We start from the raw sequence: 21197 nt of genomic DNA, 5'->3' as shown, positions 1-21197 counted from the left end.
CATAATTGCTCAAAAAGTTAATGATAAAGACACACTTGACGGTTGTTATATTTATTTAACATAACAAACTTTAAAAAAAGTTAACTGCTGTAGCTTCATTAAAAGTTAATGTTTTGCACAACTTAGCCCAGAGTCTTTCCCTGTTATAGTTCTTGTAGACATGGTAATATTATTCAAAATCTAACCAATAATGAATGCGCTTATGATTGAATTCCCTGAAAATATTTAAATCAACTTTGGTATTATCCCAAAAGATACCTTTCCATAGGAACAAAGCACTGGTTTTTATATGGTTACAAAACAAAAGCAAGGACAGCAAAAGCATCAAAATCTAACATAAGCATCAAAACTTCTGAACCTGCTTTCACAACTTTGAAAGCAGCAATTGTTTATCTAAATAAAACATTTAAAGCCACAACAAGATCAATGCAAACCCTATATATTTATTCCTTTATCACTTAGAAGCAAAGTTAAAATGGCTATATGCAACTTTGAAAGCAGCAATTGTTTATCTAAATAAAACATTTAAAGCCACAACAAGATCAATGCAAACCCTATATATTTATTCCTTTATCACTTAGAAGCAAAGTTAAAATGGCTATATGCAACTTTGAAAGCAGCAATTGTTTATCTAAATAAAACATTTAAAGCCACAACAAGATCAATGCAAACCCTATATATATTTATTCCTTTATCACTTAGAAGCAAAGTTAAAATAGCTATATGCAACTTTGAAACCAGCAATTGTTTATCTAAATAAAACATTTAAAGCCACAACAAGATCAATGCAAACCCTATATATTTATTCCTTTATCACTTAGAAGCAAAGTTAAAATGTCTAAATGCAACTTTGAAACCAGCAATTGTTTATCTAAATAAAACATTTAAAGCCACAACAAGATCAATGCAAACCCTATATATTTATTCCTTTATCACTTAGAAGCAAAGTTAAAATGGCTATATGCAACTTTGAAAGCAGCAATTGTTTATCTAAATAAAACATTTAAAGCCACAACAAGATCAATGCAAACCCTATATATTTATTCCTTTATCACTTAGAAGCAAAGTTAAAATGGCTATATGCAACTTTGAAACCAGCAATTGTTTATCTAAATAAAACATTTAAAGCCACAACAAGATCAATGCAAACCCTATATATTTATTCCTTTATCACTTAGAAGCAAAGTTAAAATGGCTAAATGCAACTTTGAAACCAGCAATTGTTTATCTAAATAAAACATTTAAAGCCACAACAAGATCATTGCAAACCCTTTATATTTATTCCTTAATCACTTAGAAGCAAAGTTAAAATGGCTATATGCAACCAGCATAAAACCAGAATCTCCTGCGAGTAACTTGTAGTCTGTTCAGGTTTTATGCTGTTTGCTGCTCATCAGAATCTAAGGAATGGAAATGGAGGCTTTAAACTTGAATCAAGTAAAAAAGGTCCTTAATTTTATTTTATTTTGGAAGGGAATACATACACAACAAAATGCGTGTGAGTGGTAAAGGATGAAACAAACTATTGCGCAATAGACCATGCCTACATTAGCCCCATATTTCTGTGCCAGTAGATGGGAGAAGGTGGTCTTCCCTGAGTATGGTGCCCCAAGTACTGCGATCTTACAGGGGGGCCGGGGTTGAGGGGGCAGAAGGTAGGGGCGGGGATTCTTCAAGAATTTCTCCATGGCTTCAGGGCTAGACAGGCAGTACACCTTGTCCAGGAAACTGAAAGAAATCAAATCCACTTATTGGTTTTCATCAAAATCCTCACCCATCAAAAAAAACTAGCAAGATAAAAAATTTGGCATACAAACAAAAAGCTCCTTGCTCTGTGAAAACGGGGCTTCATATATTGGTGGTGATTCGTTCCACATTAACATGTTAAGTCCACACAGGCTAATCAGGAATACAATTTTGTGCTTTTACAGTATTTTTTGCTTAAAAGAAGTCTCTTCTTAGCCAAACTCCAGTAAAGGCTGAAAGTTTCGTCCCTGGTTAGCCTGTGTGGACAACACAGGCTAATCTCGTAAGACACTTTATGCACATACATTAAGCCTGGTTTTCCCAGCGCAAGGCTCAAATACAAAACAGAGGTATGGGGCATGTTTTGCCTGTAGGAGATTTGTATAGAAAAAATTGTCTTTAAGGTTTAACAATGCCTTGAATTGTATAAGACTTTGTAGAATACGTAATCTTGGCAATATGTACAAGGTAACAGAGAGACTGTTCAACTTTAAATTGCCTTCCTTTTAGGGCATAAAAAACACACACATAAATGGATACCATACAAATGCAAATCTACCATACACTACCTACCTGACAGCCAAATCTGGTTTCCCCGGCACGATGTTCCCTTCATGGAGAGCCACAGGACAGTTCCTCAACCATCGACTCCTTCGCCAGCGGAACCTCGGGGCAACCATCTGCTTAGGTGCAAGAGTTCTCATGAGCTCATCTGTTTCAATCTCCTCCGGAATTTCCTCTTCTTCAGGATCGTGAAGCCGGATCGGTACGGCAGCCGGACGCAGAACAAAACAGTTGAGGCGCGATTGTAATTGCTAGATGAATGACAGAGGAACTTTGAGCATTTTTAATGTGTATAAAAGTATCTAAAATTACCAGTTCCATCCAGCAAGCCGTAGCATTAGACTAAGAAATGTCACAAGCATGCTTAGATCAAACTGAGAATCTGAGCACACTTGGTTCAAAATGTCCACATGCAGGAAATACAGGTTTGTGCTAATATTGATAATTGCAATAACTTGAACATCATTAGGTGTTACCGCACTCAATAATATCAAATACTTTTTAGCAGGCAAGATTTTAGTTTAAAGAAAAACAATTGTAAAGCAAAGTTAAACACAAAACTATTTCTTTACTTGGTATTGATGGCTCTTTTAGAATCTTTTGATGAACCAGTCTTTAGAATCTACTTACGGCCCTTGTTAAAAGAAATGTTGCTATAATTATCATTATACGACATTATACACACATGCACCCAGTTTTCCAAGACTAAGGCTTGTATATATCTCACCTTGAACAGATTATTGGAGGTCTGGTTGGCGTCCATCTCAATCAAGTATTGCTGATCATGGTCACCCATGTATTCCTGCAGATTAAAGTTGTAGTATTCCTGAGTAAATGTTCGGGATTGTTATTTATATTTTTTTTACAATTTTAGTTTATGGCCATTCGATTGTGTATTTAAGGAAATCTGACACACTGTCTGCCATTCTTCATTGGCACAACAAAAACAACCTGTAGCAACTAGAAATAAATCATGGACACTGATGCCCCCACAACACATTTATGGACACACACATCAACTTTAAATTCTAAAGAAGACAACCATATATTCCGCAATTAATCAGCCAGAGCTACTGACAGTCACTGTTCCTTTCTTTGTAATCATCTACAAATTTAGGTTAGGTCATAAACTTGTGAAAGTTTCAGAGAGATTCAACAAGTAGTTAAAAAGGAGTAAAAAATACAAAATGTTGGGACTATATTTTCTATAGTTAAAAACTAACAAATGGCAATCATTATTCCGCCAAAACTTGTCTCAGCCAAATTTCCTTTCTTAAGGTTCATAAGCACATTAAGAACATTCAATGGTGAAAGTTTGAGAGAGGTAAACTCAGTATTTGAAGAGTCATTGAAAACACAAATTTGTGGATCTACAATGCATATTCTATGGGGGAAGAACAGACAAGGGCCATAAATCTGCCAACAATAGTCACAGCCAAATTCATTTCTTTAAAATCATATACACATTGAGATTATTCAACTGTGCAAGTTTGATCCACCCATTACTTTAGGAGGAGTTGATAACTTAAAGAGGTGTTCAAAACACAAGCTTTGGACCTTACTTAAAGACAGACAAGTGCAATGTTAAATAACCCCACTATGTGGGGTCCAAAGTAAAAAAGTGTTTTTTAACACAACAGCGCTATACAAATAGGACCAACCAGTGTTTGTGTTTAACACATTCACAAATTGTGTTTAAGTCTTCAGACATTTACCTCGAGAAGACGAAGGAGATTGACTTTAAATTTGCGGATGTGTTTATCCACTTGTTCAGGGAGGTCCTCAGGGCGGGTGATGATACGCTCCAACACCTCGGCTGGCAACTCGGGAACCATCTCTTCCTCCAACAACTTAAACAGAATATGTGTAAGGCTAAAACAGGAATCTAGTAAGAAAGGTCTTTAAGTTAATTTGATTTTCTGAGGAACTGGAAAAGGGTCAATATGCCCATCTAAGCGGGAGGGGCATTAACTTTCCAAAAATTAGACATGCATTTTCCAGATTTTACATTTACGCCATAAACATAATTACACAAGAAATGTGCCTATGATGTAACAATTTATTGCCTGAAGATTCCCGTGGATGCAATTAAATTTCAGTGTAGATGAGTTTACACCAACTGAACAAGATGCTACATTAAATAAAATGCATATGTCTCAAGAGAAAGCCTTTTCAGTATTGATTCATTGACCCATTTGAATATGCTCAATGCCAAATGGTAAAGGTCAAGGTGAAAATGAGGTATTTTAATATACATCATGTAATACATACAAAGTCCCAAACATTTCATTGTATGGTAAGCAGGGCAGCTATGGATACAAGCTCATTTTGTCATTTTGAGTTTAGAAACATTTCAGAGAAGTCTAATATTATAGTCATTATTACTTTATGACATTGATGACTACCATCTTAAACTCGAAGTTCTTGGTTACACAGTAAAGTTCTTCGTGGGCAAAAAGTTAGATACTCAAAAGTATTGCCAAAATACAGTGTCAGCAAATTGAGAGGCACACTGACAACTCCTTTGCATTATGACATCTATGAATAATACTGTATGTTTGTGTATTTGACACCGTGAAGTATTAAATACTTAAAGGATTTGTTTGCAATAAATTGATAATAATTTGATTGTGTTTGACGTTTGTTTTTCAGAAAACAAGACTATTGCCTAGCAATATATGTCCCCTACCTGCTCCACCATTGTTAGAAATTCCACCATTGTCAGAATAATTTTAATTTGTTGCCATAGCAACCAGAATTTTTGACATCGGAACAAAATGAAATGACATGCATAATGTCCATATTGCCATCTATCCATGTTTCAAGTTTCATGGAAAAATATGAAGAACTTTTAAAGTTATCGCAGGATCCAGAAAACCACCATTTTCAGCAGCATTTTTAGTCTATTTGCTGCCATAGAAACCAGAATTATTGATGTAGATACAAAATGAAATGACGTGCATAATCTTCATATTGCCATCTATCCATGTTTCAAGTTTCATAAAAAAATATGAAGAACTTTTAAAGTTATCGCAGGATCCAGAAAAGTGTGACTGACTGACAGGCAGACTGAAAAACAGACAGACAGAGTGGGTGTCCAAAAAAAGAGTGTCTGTAAACTTAGAGTAATTATGATATTGCTTAGTGTGAGCAAATTATAGCACTTCATACATCTTCAGGTGTTTCTTCTGCCTCCTCCTCTTCTTCTTCTTCCTCACCCTCCCCTTCTGTCTCTTTCTCCTAATAGAAAACATCATCACATAAGATCATGATGAACAATAGTGCGATACATATTATAAATGGGATCTCACAGGGAAATGGGGTTTAATTCTTGAATGTAAAATATATAACTGGATCTAGTCAGTGTGAGCTAAGATTGCACTTTCTGCCTTCAGAGGAAGAATTGTTAGAAGATACTACTTTTAAACAGAAAATACCATTTAAACTGCAAGAGTCATCCTAAATCAGAGTGGTGTGAATACTCAAGCAGACTATGCTGATTAGATTTGATAGCAAAAAAAAAAGAACAATCTAAGATTCTTACATACCGGTAGGCCTCATATCTGGAAAAGTCTTGTTCAAAACAAACAAGCCTTTATTAATAGTTTCCATACAAATAAAAGCTAAAATCTGCATAAGTTGAAAGATAAACAATAAATGAAATAAGTTTAGGCAAATTTCAAGCACTCTTTAAAAATGACCCCCTTCTCTGGGAAAACTGGGTCTTATGCATGTGTGTAAAGTGTTGTCCCAAATAAGCCTGTGTGGACTGCACACTTTCCACTTGAATGGAATTTTTGTTTATAGGAAGTCTCTTTCAAACAAAAATCCAGTTTAGGCGGAAAGTGTCGTCCCTGAAAGGCCTGTGTGGACTGCACAGGCTAATCTGGAAGGACATTTTACGCACAAGCATTAATAATCTAATAATCATAATAACCAATAATCTAAGAACGCAGCTCAAATGATAATTGCGCCTACCTCTTTCACTGGTTTCTCTGGATTGTAGATATCAGCAGTGTATACATCGCCAGTCACTGGATCCACTCTCATGCCCACTCGCCTCTTCTCCAAGTCTTTGTCCGGGATCTTTAAAGCATATCAATAATTGAAAGATGTGTATTATTCAGAAAGCGTAACCAATTTTGGTAATTTTCCGAATATTAAAGAAATGCCCGTCGCTAATTTAGCTCTTTTTTCCTACATTATGATAATATAAATTGTCATTATAATTTGCTGTCACCTTTTCTTTTACCATGCAGACCTTGAGTGCCAGAAAATGTCTACCTTGTTTGTATCCCTAACATTTCTACAATATTTAATTCTATAAATAATTCATAATTTAAATATGTCTACTACGTAGTTACAAAAGATAAAAATATTGAAAATTTCTTCTGTGTACCAAATTTTGTAAACATTCTATAGAGCAAACCCAATCTGTGTTCACTGTACCTCTAATGTCTATTGGGGCTCTAACTTTGTATTTGCATCTTTCAGCAAATTGATTCAATAGAAAACACATTCTGCTTTATTGTAGCTATTGTATCAATTGCACAATTCATCAGGGCTGTTAGTACTTCCTGCAAACATTTTTTTATAAAGCTTTCTTAGAATCTAATTATGTGTCAACAATATTGTCTTATTTTCAATCTCAAAATAAAAGCATGGTTGTTGAATATGGGATATGAAAAGAAGCGTAGAAAACGTACCTTTAAATTTATTATAAAGTCTGGCTTCAATTTCCAGTTTTTAATCAATTCTAGCTGATCCTTTACAGTCATTGTGGCCTCTGACAGGGTCGGGAAATCATCCAAAATGTAGCCTAAAAAGACATAACATAGGATGAATTGCATTTGCTGAAGGGTTCAAAATAGAATAGTAGTTTAAAGTGGGATACGACTAAAGCATAAATTTAAGTAGAATTATATCTCACTCCATAAAACCATTTATGACATTATTTAAATATACAAAAATACAATCTGTGAAAATCCCTTTAAAACACTTACATTTCAAATATTCTGAGAATAACGTTTATGAGAATATGTCATTCAAGAAAAATTCATACTATATTATGCAAAATAGCAATTCAAGTAAAAAGAATCAGGTACCAGCCACACCAAAACCAATTTGGCAAAATGAAAAAATGTAATAACGAGACACAAACCATGGTGGGCCACTTCAGGGGAGTTGATCTTGTCCTCCAGCATCTTGATGATCATTTCCTCTGGAACTGCCTCCCCTTTCAGCAATATCTTCAGGCAATTCACACCGAACTCTGTCTGCATATCAATATGCTGTTGCAGCAGTTGAGTAGCTACAAGATAAAACATAATCCAAACTTGAAAACACATAGATGTGTGAGTTAAATGGTGTGGATTTAGATTTGATAAAAGGCAGCAATTTGTTTCAATTTTTAACTTCTATGCAATTTTTAAATCTTCTGCATGTTAATTTCCAAAATGAGCTGGACATTGAAAAATAAAAAAATATCAGGTTAAAATTGTGATGTTTCATAATATCATTAATCTATACAATTCTATTGACTATTCCCTGTAATTACCCTCATATTTTCTGATAATTCCAAGAAATATTCTAACTTATTGACAACATCAACAACCTGCACTTACATGAAATCAGTTCACATTTCCAATCCATCGCGAGTCGCTTTGCAAGTGTGGTTTTGCCTGCACCAGGTTTGCCAAGGACAATGAAGCATGTTGGCTTGGAATGCAGGAATCTGAGCTCAGTCTGCAAAGAATAAAACAATTAATTATTGTTTCCCAATCTTGGCAAACTGAGCTTAATGCAAGTGTGCAAAGCATTGTCCCAGATTAGTCTGTGCAATATGCACACGATAATCAAGGATGACACTTTCTGCTTTTAAGGAATTTTTTGTATACAGAATGTCTCTTCAAAAGGAATATCCAGTTCAGGCGAAAAGACAAATTTACTGCATAATTGGTACAGGAAGGAAAGCATGAATAACAATTGTATTAGAGAAATAAATATTGTGTGTTACAAACATATAACCAGCATGTTTAAGCACTATTGTTATATAAAAATGCAATTAACAAGAAGGAAAATAGTTACAACGGTTACATATAATATTTTCCTCCCATATGGTTGCAAAGTGAAACAAAAATAAAAGATCCTTCATTTATATTACAAATTACAGAGTGAGTCAGCAAGACAATATGAGAAATAATTAGAGCCCTGTTTACAAAAATACTTTTTTCACTCAATAAACTTTAAATAGTGGAAGAAACAGTTGTAAAGGTTTAAAGCCACACACGTATTACCTCATCTTCGTTATATGGATCATAATCAATTTTTTTCAGCATTGCAGAAATATCTGCCAAATTCTGGCTTGAATCAGTGACACTGACTGCTTCCATATTTGGTGCTGGCTTGATTTCAGCCATATTTTTTTCTAGTTCTTTGACACCAGCCTGAAAAATGATAACACTAGAATTAAACTTTGAGCATACATATGCTTGTCAAATCAAAAAGCAATCCAGGCAATTTGAGACTGTTAAGTTTTTACCTGTCATAATATTTTCCTAAAAAGTTGACTTTTTAAACAAGAATCTGTAAAATCTACCATATAATTTTGAATAAAAATGTTTGGTTTCCGGTCTTTTCTCCCCCTGGATGTTTCTCCCCTGGTCTTTTCTCCCCCCAAACCCTAGACTTTTCTCCTCCCAACTTTTCTTATATTATCTGTATATTTAGGTAGGAGAAAATGAAGTATGTGATTGGAGAATGGTTAATGAAGGAGCAATTTAGTTATACCAGTAAATGTTGGTGTTATTATTGCATAATCAGTGTAGAGTAGTGCTATTTTTTATTAAATTTTGTTGTAAGTCTATAAGACTATGAAAGAAATAGTAATATAGCAACATATTATTTTAAGTTTCTGTTTTAGTTTATAAATTAATCTAATTAAATAAAAATTGATTGTTAATCATTCTTGAACATTTATGAAATGAATAGGGTGTATGGTGCAGCTGAGTACCAGTAAATGTGAATCAGTGCAGTTAAAAAAGTGTGTTTTTGTTTTTTGTTTTTTATCTGATCAGTTATTTTTGATAATATTATATGCTTTTTAATGCTGAAAACATGTCATTTAAACATAGATCTAACTTCTAAAATTATATTATTACAATTTTTAATTCTTCATATTTTTTCTTCATTAAAATTATAATTTAATACAGAATATTATTTAATACAAAAAATGTCTTGGCGCAGATCTAACTTCTATAATGATATTATAACATTTTTAAACATTCATATGTTTATTCTTCATTTAAATTATTATTTAATACAAAAAATTATTATTTAATACAAAAAATTTATTGGCACAGATATATCTAATTAAATTATATTATTGTAACAATTTTAACACATTCATAGTTTTTTATTCATTTTAATAAATATTTAATACAAAAATATATATTTAAAATTTCATTAAATGTTTAACAAAACTAAAAATTGTTTTTGATGTGAACCATAATATTAAGAGTAAATATTGATGATTTGAAATAAAATAAAATAATTAGTAATTGTGTTGTGATTCTTTATGTTTGAAATGTATTTAAACTTTCATTAAATGTTTTACAAAACTAAAAATTGCTTTTGATGTATACCATGATATAATGAATACAAATTGATGATTTGAAAAATAAAAATAAATTAATTAATTAGTAACTGTGTTGTGTTGCTGCTTCTGTTTAATGATCAGTTAAAAATGAGCTAAGATGTTGATTGGCACATTCTTTTAAATAAACAAGGATGACACATTCCACCCATGTAACTAAGCAAGAATTTCTCACAACAATGTCTTAGGGATTCACACCTGACCATTTCCACATCCTGTCCATATCCTACCCAGTCCCAATGTCATGAAACAAGGTAGTTTTGATTTTACTTTAATTGCTTCATGATCATTTTGAAATTTATATTTTACAGTTTGGAAATATTTATATTAAATTCAAAATTAATAATCAATATTCAAAATTTTGGTTGCTACACATTTCAATCACACACTAATTTTAGCAATTTATTTCAATTTCTATCATTCATTGTGTCACTGTGATCAAAATAGTTAGCAGTTTAACTCAAATAATTCACTTGAATAATTTAGTAACGTTTTACATTTTGTACATAAATACTTTGACATTAGTAAATAAAAAGTAGCTTAGAATATGTTTAAAATAAATGTACATACTTAATTCAAATTAATGTATGGATTTATTTTGAAATATAATTCTTAGTTACTTTATTGTTAATAATTTTTAAGTAGAGCTGATGGCTAATAAGTCTAAATGTTCAAAAAAGATACAACATAAAAATACTAGATTTCAAATAAATACAAAGACTGTTTAAATAAATTTAACATTATAATGTTGAAATGACATAAACACACTCAATCTATTTCATTGACAAATAATGAAAATGAAGCAATGATAAAACTTCCTTTCTCTATTGATGAGCTTGGTTGATCACTGATTGAATTAACATTGATAATTCAATCAGGGACTAATCAAGAATATCAATAGAGGTGTTCAAAGTAGCAGATTACTCCCTCAGTATGAAATATGCTGGAAGGAGAAAAGACTAGGGTATTAGGAGGAGAAAAGACTAGGGGGAGAAATGTCCCAGGGAGAGAAAAGACCAGGGGGAGAAAAGACCGCACACCAAATGTTTGTCTGTTGTGGTTGCAAATGCCAAAGACCTATAATACACTATTACTCTATTATAGGTCTTTGCAAATGCTCAATTTTCATTTTAATATGTCTAATTCTGTTTGTGTAATAAATACGGCTAGATTGAACTTTACCAGTATGCAGTTGTTTACCACTATCGACAAAGCGGGGGTTTGGGGGCGGTAGCCCCCGATACTAAGGAAATATATAGCATAAAAACGGATTATAAGGTGTTGCGTTAGTTGTTATGTGTTAGGTGTTAAGGGTTAGGGTACGCTGTTTGATGTTAAGTGTTGCGTACCGGTAAAGTTCAATCGTCCCATAAATACTCATACATGTCTACAAGGCACTGAGTTGCAGCAATTGTTTGGAAAATATAAAATATCTGTTTTAATTGCTTTAAGAAAGTATTTAAAGTTAAAACAACGTGTATCATATTTCCCCACCCACTTTGTTTACATGTAAACAAGTGCTCCAACCCAGGATCGTTTTCAAATAAACTGCATTCAGATGAGCACATTTAGTTGAAAAGAATTGTTAGCCAATACATTTTGATATTCTTCTTTATGAATAATATTTAGTTTTGGTAATTTTCATAAAAATAACACAAAATAACGAAATATTTATAATAGGACTCACAGTTTGGCCAGTGTCAGCCATCTTGTTGTTCGGTAGCTAAGGCGATCGGTAATTTCCGTCGTTGTCTGCGCCACTCTGGATCAGCAGACGATTTATTTCATAAATCAATCTCTGGGTTAATGGTCGCCATCTTTCGAACTACTTTCAAAAGTACAACAACAACAATAACAGTAGAAGACAATTTTAATTGCGAAAAGTTGAAAAATTGAGTACATGTGTCACGGTTGTTGAGTGAAATAGTGTTATTTTCAACTGTGTATGAAGCATGTGAACTGGTAGTTGAATAACCGAATTGTTGGTGGAAATGGAATTTAGAAATATATCTAATAATTCATCATCGTGTAGAATAATCATCAGCATCATTTCTGTGGAACATTGCACTATTAAAAAAACAAGTGTTTCATAGATATGGTGCTTTTGACATAGTTCACTAACCATCAAGACTGAAATGATTCATACACACAGGTAAAGTAAATAATTGAATTTGTGCAGAATGTTTATTTTTTACAAATTATTATTTAATTTGACTAGTTCTGGCTACCATAACTTTAAATGTCGCTTTTTATGATTTTTGACTGGCGCGACTTTACAGGTCTGTCAATACTATATAAACTGTACGCTGAAGTTTCTTTAGCTATAATTTGACCAATTTATTTTAGATTGATTGCACTGAAACTCAAAGTCTAAAGCTTAGTAAGACACTTAAGCCAGTTTTCTGAGAAGAAACAATACTTGTTCAGAGTATAGCAGGCTCATGCGGCCTCTGCCCTGGTTTATTTATTTGGCCTCGGCCTTTAACCTGGGTCGCTGTTTAGCCCCCATATCAACAAGGCTCTCGACCCTATATGTAGTTATTTATATTGTTTAAAGATTTTGAGAACCCTCACTCGGTGCCAGTGGGGATAAAACAGGGGCCTTGTTATAGCTAGATGAATGCATCAAATATGCCAGCAACACTTTATAATCAATAACTTTATAATTGATGATTCTGTTCTTTTAACTACATTACTAATTTACCAAAACAATGTGAAACACATTTTTATGCCCCCAAAGGAGGGCATATAGTGATCGCACTGTCCGTCTGTCTATCCGTCACACTTTGCATTTAGGTTTCAAAAAAATGCTCATAACTTCTATGTAGCTTCAGATGTAACATTCATATTTGGTATGCATGTGTATATGGACAAGGCCTTCCCATACACACACAAATTTTGACCCCTTTGACCTTGAACTTAGGGTCGGCTTTTAGGTTTTGAAAAATGCTCATAACTTCTATTAAAGCGTTTATTGGGGGCGTATGTCATCCTACGGAGACAGCTCTTGTTTTTGCTACTGTCCTCTGCACAAACCATGATATATCTGCATATATGCATCCAACCAAATCAGTAAAACTATTTGTCACTTAATTACAGTAAACTTATTGCATGTTAACTTTTCAACAATATATATATACATGTATATATAATTATATATAACAGATCTTGAAAAACACTCACATCAAACTTCAAATTGTTTTAGTAAATTATAGGCTTTAATTGGTATTGTGACATTGACACCACTCATGCATGCGACTATACAATTATACAACTATGGAGCACATTATTTATGAGAAATTCCAATACATCAACATATCGTCTCAGATTTAAGGCAGATAATCTAGTGCTTTTTTGCTGCCATTTTTACTATTACACATTTTTTCATTTTATGTTATGATGCATTGATCTTGTTTCTAAATTAACCAAGCAATCATGTTAAACTTTTGAAGAAAGATGTTGTCTGATAAATATAGGAAATATAATCACTACAAAGTGAACAAAATTCAGTTGCATACTGTGACCAACAAAGATTTGCCAAAGAGCAATTCAGATCATTATTTAAATTAAATACAAGTAATATGAAAGTCTGCCTATTAGATCCCAGTTAAGACTTATTTGTCAAATCTGCACATTAATTTTCCCTTAGCCATGTAGAATTGGGGACTAAATACTATCAAGTCATGTAAAAAGGTGCAGGGTATAGCACGCTGCTATTGATCTCTTGAGCGTTCACATGAATTTTACGGGTAATTTTCATACAACAAATGATATTTTGTAGTGTAATGATAAAGCATTATGAGCACAAATTATATCTCTTACTAGTGGTGCAAAAATCATTTAAGTGTCACATTTCAAAAGAAAATTTATATAAGAAGGTATTATTAATTGTTAAAACGTTATAAAAGGTTATTTCAATTCACTAAAGCATTTAATTACAAGAACAAGTGCATTTTATGTCCATTACAATACATGTAACAGTATTGGCATTGTATTTATCTGCATTTGATGTGCATTTAATACACTTAAAAATGCAGACAAGACACACTTCTAACAGAAACAAATGTATTTTTTTCTGCATTTTTCCAGCATTAATACTCTTCAAGTGTATTTTTTATCATCCCAAATACACTTTACCAGGAAAAAGGTATGTTAAAATGCATTTTTAGTTTGTTTTAAGTATATTTTCAAATGCATTAAGACACTCTTTTCTTTTGCAAAAAATGTTGAACAAAAACTTGAAAATATTTAATATACTAAAGTGTAGTAATAATTAAAGTTTTGTATGAGTATCAAAAACAGTGTCAAATTCATACCAGTGCCTATTTAGTAGCAGTAAGCCTTATATGGTCTACTTGTGGTAGAAATAATGCATTTTGTATAATACAACATACATAAATTAAAAAATATAGCTGCCCATACAGTTCAATACAATGTTCAATTAACTACACTATGCAAAGTTGAAATATGACATCAAGCTTGGAATAATCTTTTCAATTATGAATAATATGCTGTTTTAATTTATAAGTGAAATAGACACTTGCATATAAAAACTGATTTTAAATCAAAACTAAATGTTTAATTTGATTTTTAGCTCCACTGGCCAAAGGTCCTGTGTCCATCGTGCATCCATGCATAAACTTTTCCTTTAAACATCTTCTCCTAAACTACTGGTCCAATTCTGATGAAATTTCTTAGGAATGTTCCTGGGGTGTACCTCTTTCAAATTTGTTCAAATTATGCCCCTGTGGTCAAATTTGACTCTGCCCTGGGGGTCACAAAATTGAAAATTTGCTTAAATACAATGTAAGGCCTATTTTGTGAAAACTTTTAAAATCTCCCGTCCATAACCATTGGGCCTAGGGCTATCAAATTTGGTATGTAGAGACATCTAATAGTCCTCTACCAAATTTGTTCAAATTATACCCCTGGGGTCAAATTTGACCCTGCCCAGGGGGTCACAAAATTGAACATATGCATATACAGGGTATATTTTGTGAAAACTTTACAAATCTTCTCGTCCATAACCATTGGCCTAGGGCTACCAAATTTGGTATGTAGTGGCATCTTATAGTCCTCTACCAAGTTTGTTCAAATTATGCCCCTGGGGTCAAGTTTGACCCTGCCCCGAGGGTCACAAAATTGAACATATGCTTATATAAGGCCTATTTTGTGAAAACTTCAAAAAAATTCTTGTCAATAACAATCCGGCCTAGGGCTATCAAAGTTGGTATATAGTGACATCTAATAGTCCTCTACCAAATTTGTTCAAATTTAATCCCTAGGGTCAAATTTGACCCATTCCCCGGGGGTCACAAAATTGAACATATGCTTATATAATGCCTATTTTGTGATAACTTAAAAAAAATCTTGTCCATAACCATTAAGCCTAGGGCTACACAATTTGGTATGTAGTGACAATGTATAGTCCTCTACTTAGTTTGTTCAAATTATGCCCCAGGGGTCAAATTTGACCCTGCCCCGGTGGCCACAAAATCAATTTTATGCTTATATAGTGCCTTTTTTTGTGAAAATTTTAAAACTCTTCTTGTCCTTAACCATAAGGCATAGGGCTACCAAATTTGGTATGTAGTGACATGTTATAGTTCTCTACCAAGTTTGTTCTAATTATGCCCCTTGGGTCAAATTTGACCCTGCCCGGGGTCACAAAACTGAACATACGCTTATATGGGGCCTATTTTGTGAAAACTTTAAAAATCTTGTTGTCCATAACCATTCGGCCTAGGGCTACCAAATTTGGTATGTAGTGACATCAAAAAAACCTCTACCAAATTTGTTCAAATAATGCCTCTGGGGTCAACTTTGACCCTGCCCCGGGGGGTCACAAAATTGAATAAACGCTTTCAAAGCGCCTATTTTGTGAAATCTTTAAAAATCTTCTTGTCGAAAACCATTTTGACTATGGCTACCAAATTTGGTATGCAGTAACATCTTATAGTCCTCTACCAAGTTTGTTCAAATTATGCCCTTTGGGTCAAATTTGATCCTGACCTGCATGTCACAAAATTGAACATTATATACGCTTATATCTTGCTTATTTTGTGAAAACTTTAAAAATATTCTTGTCCTTAACTCTAGGACCTAGGGCTACCACATTTTGTATGTAGTGAGATATAGTAGTCCTCTACAAAGTTTTCTCAAATTATGCCCCTGGGGTTAAATTTGACCCAGCCCAGAAGGTCACAAAAGTGTACATGTGCTTAAATAGGGCCTATATTTAAGTATTTGCACATGCAGAGAAATTTGTTTCAGCCTTTTTTTCAGCAGTGGAGTGATACAGGGCCATCATGGCCCTCTTGTTTAAATACTCAAAAAATGAAACCGTGTTCATGCTTGCATGAACACAGTTTATAAATGCTGTCAGAATTACAAAAATATGCAATTACTATAAATACAAATGCCAGGGAAAAGTGCTTTTTGTACTAAAAAATTCGAATGAATATTACAATAATACATTCTGAATACTTTAGTATGTAATTAACAGTTTTTGTCTGAGAAAATCACTAAATTTTATATATTTATTCAAATTCACATAAATCATATTTCAAAAACACATCATTACTTCAAATCCTTTCACACAATACTGTAAAAAATGCACAGTTTCTGATTGTTATTGATTCTTTCTTAATTTATACATGTACCATTTTTTAATCTTGATGCATCCTCAATTGTATAATGCACATCTTAATCTGTTTTAACAATTATAATATAAAGATTAAGGCTGACTCAGTAAAATAATAATCCATGATTTCTGCAGTACTTGCAGACAAAATAGGAATACTGCTGTGATATTATCTATCTATCTAATGGGATATTAATTTGGCTTCAATAGAAAAAAATCAAAGCATACACATGTATAAAATGTGTATGTATATATTAGTTAAACTTAAATTGATTGACCATCGATAAAAAGATATTATAATATATGTATGTATATATATATCCTTGTAAAACTAAAAATTAAATATGTATGTTTCTATTACATCATTTAGGACTTTTATTTTCAGACAAAGTAGAGTGAAGCTTAAAACAGTATCCAATTGTAACAGTCAATTTTGGGAAAATCAACCTTATAATTATTTTCTGTGTTGGCCAATGTCATAATTGGTATAAAATGTATATTGAACTGGAAGTTTTCTTTATTTTAAATGATAACATTTGCTTGGTCAGCCATAATTGTCACAATCAAGTGGTCTTTTTACACTGTAGTTTTCTCACTGACTATGGGTTTGTTCTGAGAATGAGCCACACAAAGTGTTGTTCGGGAGATGAGTTGTCAATTTTATGTTTATCAGTCTTTCATAATCCAGTATACCTGTAAACACAGGTGGTTAGCGTGTGGCTATGATATTAATTAGTGAAAACATCATTTTGAATGATAAATAATCATATTATAACGAAAAATTAACTTTTCTGAAAAAAAATATTTCACTATCAAATATATATATAACAAGGTATGCAACTCAAAATCACCCCAAAACGGGGTGCATCGCTTTGAACAGCCATATCTTCATCAATTGTGCAGCGATTTTCACGATCTCGGTCTTATTCAACGCAGAAATGAATTTCCTTTCTGGAAATGTATATGTCTTGCAATATTTTTACAAATGCTGGGTCAACTTTTAAGAAATAACACGATACACAACACGCATGACCCAGTTGACAGTGATCATGTATTCTTTATGAATGAAATCTCCAGTCGTAAAGACACACCTCCGCATTGGACCAATGAAATCACTCGTATGTTTAAAATGTCAGTTAGTTGAAATGTATGTAAACAAAGGTTTCAAACGGCGCTGGACAGTTAGTCTTGATGCAGAATGTAACGACAAGAACGGTAATAATGTTTTTTCATACTTTTTATTGAATTATGGTATCGAACTACATGAACTTTGTAGGGAAGTTGCCCTTTACTCCGTGAAGATTTCAGTCTTAAAGACAGCATGATCACTGTCAACTGGGTCATGCGTGTTGTGTATCGTGTTATTTCTTAAAAGTTGACCCAGCATTTGTTAAAATATTGCAAGACATATACATTTCCAGAAAGGAAATTCATTTCTGCGTTGAATAAGACCGAGATCGTGAAAATCGCTGCAAAATTTATGAAGATATGGCTGTTCAAAGCGATGCACCCCGTTTTGGGCTGATTTTGAGTTGCATACCTTGTTATATATATATTTGATAGTGAAATATTTATTTTTTTCAGAAAAGTTAATTTTTCGTTATAATATGATTATTTATCATTCAAAATGATGTTTTCACTAATTAATATCATAGCCACACGCTAACCACCTGTGCCTGTAAAAAGGGAATTTGTAACTAATAATCACACAATATACACAATTAAAATTGTATGCATTTAGATTTATTTAGTACAGCACATTAATCATTTTCCAAAAATATGTAGCAACATTACATTATATAATGCTGCAATACTAAAGTAATTTACTAATTAAAGGTCGCTGATGTGTAATGGATGTGGTGTCCACCTAATGATCTGGAGGTCACTGATTTGATCCCCAGTGTGGGAGCATTCTTAAGAAATCTCCAAGAGACACCCAAGTACTGGTTCTAGGCCCAGGAAACGAACTCAAGAGCATTTCACATACATGTACGTAGGTAGTACTTTAAATTTAATCAAACTAAAAATGGGTTAAAACTAACAACTGAAACCCTTATTAATACATTTTATTTTGAATCAAGCAAATGTGCAAATTCATTAAAAATAATGAGTAAACTATAAAAATTCTACTTTAAAGTAATCATGATTATTTAGATCATTTTCAGAATATTTAATGATGATAATGATACAATTATATATTCCCTAAATGATAAAAATAAAACATGTAATGTTAATTTATGAAAAAAACGTTGTAATTTTATCAATATCAGTGTAATTACAACTAGATACAGGCAATTAGATCAGAAACGTGCATTAATTATATTAACCCAGGACATTGCAAACAGCGTAAACCCAGATGAGACGCCGCATGATGCGGCGTCTCATCTGGGTCTGCGCTGTTTGCTTAAAGAAATTTCTGTAAGAAATATTCTAAATATAGAAATAAATATACCAGACACCCCTACTTTTGGAAATAAATTGATCCAATTTAGAAGGATGGGAGAGTCCACTGGGCATAAATGGGTTAATGAACAACCCAGACATTAACGTTCTATACATGACCTGTCATAAAAGGTATTTTTTAGCCAGTACTACATTCGGCAATGATAGTCTGTATTGCATACATATTCCAACGTCTATTATCGATTCGCTTCCTCAAACTGAACAAATATTTAATGTTTACATCGCGAAACGTAATGCATTCAGTTTCACTTTCGGTTTGGTTGGTTTTGTAAACACCGTAATTTCATCTTAAAAATTGGATGATAGGGTGATTAAATAATACTGGAAAAGTAAATCACTTGGATAATAGGTCAAAATGCAACACAAATGAACGTTAATAGTGCTCTTAATATCAAAGTTTCGGTAAAAAGTTTGGCGCTAGTTCAACGCGCATGTATACAGCCTCATAACAATAGACTGACAACCTTTTGGGTAGTAAAGTAGTAATACAAGGCAATATGGCGACGGTTAGCCACGAGGCCTATCTTACGGAGGAATCCGAGATAGCCGATGTATCACGATTGTGTCTGCGCATTACCGATAATGGGCTACACGTCAGTATTTTATGTCGTTTAAAGATCGTCGCAGGAAAAATGCACGTGCTTTGTAAATCGCCTATGTTTGGCAAATAATATTACTCATTCATATAAGTTTTATTGTTTATGGTTTAATGCTGACCAAGTGAAGTTATTCTTAATTTAAAGTTATTATTGTTAGTTTACCTCGTATGCCGCCTCAACTTCATAAATATGATTTTTTTGTATCATAACCTACGAAGTAAATTCGCTAATTTTCACTCAAACTGAAAGTATGTTGATTTAATTTTAAAATATAATGTTCATTTAAAATAGATTTTTACTAATGGAATGCCCCACCCATCATTTTATGGAGATGTTTTGATGCGTGCTCGCAAATTAAAATATCTCATAGAAAATGTTCATATTAAACTTTTCAATTTAATGAACTCATTTTTATCAAAATGATATGAGGTTAACATACTTAAAAACACATGCTTGTTGGTTTTCGATTCACTATATCTTTCTTCTCTTAAAATTTGGAATTATTAATGGAATGTGTTTTGGTATTGTGCTGTTTTGTACTGTTTAGGCTATTGGTCACTTGCCTTAAATAAATGACCAACTAATTGTATATAATGAGAATGCAATACTGCTCCAGCAGCTGGAGTTTCACTACTTGAGATTTCTCGAAATGCGTTGAAAGTTCATTCAACCAAATACCTATCAATTCCTTTTTACAAATACTTTTGATTTACATATTATTTTAGATTAATATTAAAATGTACCGATATAACAACACCTTATCATAGAAATGCATTAGCACATCTTTGTAAGATTACAGGCTGATGCAGATTTATATTAAAAAGTATACATCTGCATTTGCGCTCACCTTTACAATTTTAATATTAACATTTCATCAGTTTATAGGTAATATACATAGCTATTGTACAAAATGAAATTACCCGGTAGCTATTTTAAATGAAGTAGTTCATTAGATATTCAGTAGAGAAACTTTGAAAGATTTCAGGCCAACCAAAGGTCTATAACAAATATTAATAGATCCTTACCTATAAGGCCACTGGCGAGAAGATTATTCATTGTAGCAGTTGATCTCGGTATGATGAATCACGTCGGAGATATTGCCCTTAACACAACAATAACACAAACATGGTCTTTTCCGGTCAATTTGGCAAAACCGATGTACCAAAATTTGTATTACAGCAATAATAGCTTAAATCATAGAGACTTATCAACCCTTAATCTAAAGGTTACACAATGTATACCAATCCGTGCGATATAAATTGTTCAATATCGGTTAAATTTCCAGATAAAATGTATAAAAGATTGTTACGGTTTTATTTTCCAGGAAACGATTCAAAATGTATTATTGATATGTGCAAATAATTGCCCTGACATAATAAAAGAAAAAAGTGAAAGGATTTACATAAAGATGTTAAAATTGCACGAGAACGTCACAAGCGAAACATGACCCGCTTCAATTAATCATTATTTCAATTAAACCTTTATGTTGGACGCATAAACTCGTTGTGAAATATGATTAATTAGTCTA

The 21197-nt window shown here is 32.7% G+C and overlaps 1 protein-coding gene across 17 annotated transcripts in view; it reads right to left on the bottom strand.

Moving 5' to 3' along the window:
* Positions 1 to 11764, bottom strand: part of LOC127851448 (adenylate kinase 9-like) — a 56136-nt gene extending 44372 nt beyond the window's left edge. For all 17 annotated transcript variants that reach the window (XM_052385219.1, XM_052385222.1, XM_052385225.1 and 14 more), the window contains exons 1-11: positions 11652 to 11764; positions 8607 to 8756; positions 7935 to 8055; positions 7472 to 7621; positions 7017 to 7129; positions 6289 to 6396; positions 5482 to 5550; positions 4026 to 4160; positions 3038 to 3112; positions 2320 to 2561; positions 1548 to 1728 (exon numbers count right to left, since the gene is read on the bottom strand). In XM_052385219.1, the coding sequence (XP_052241179.1) occupies positions 1548 to 1728; positions 2320 to 2561; positions 3038 to 3112; positions 4026 to 4160; positions 5482 to 5550; positions 6289 to 6396; positions 7017 to 7129; positions 7472 to 7621; positions 7935 to 8055; positions 8607 to 8756; positions 11652 to 11672 (1365 nt within the window). In that variant the 5' untranslated portion in view covers positions 11673 to 11764. The remainder of the gene's footprint in view (positions 1 to 1547; positions 1729 to 2319; positions 2562 to 3037; positions 3113 to 4025; positions 4161 to 5481; positions 5551 to 6288; positions 6397 to 7016; positions 7130 to 7471; positions 7622 to 7934; positions 8056 to 8606; positions 8757 to 11651) is intronic.
* Between the last annotated feature and the right edge of the window lie 9433 nt (positions 11765 to 21197).

Source organism: Dreissena polymorpha, chromosome 11 (genome assembly GCF_020536995.1).
Source record: "Dreissena polymorpha isolate Duluth1 chromosome 11, UMN_Dpol_1.0, whole genome shotgun sequence".
Classification (NCBI taxonomy): domain Eukaryota; kingdom Metazoa; phylum Mollusca; class Bivalvia; order Myida; family Dreissenidae; genus Dreissena; species Dreissena polymorpha.
Note: the sequence above shows the minus strand (reverse complement) of the source record. Positions and strands in the feature narration are given on the sequence as shown.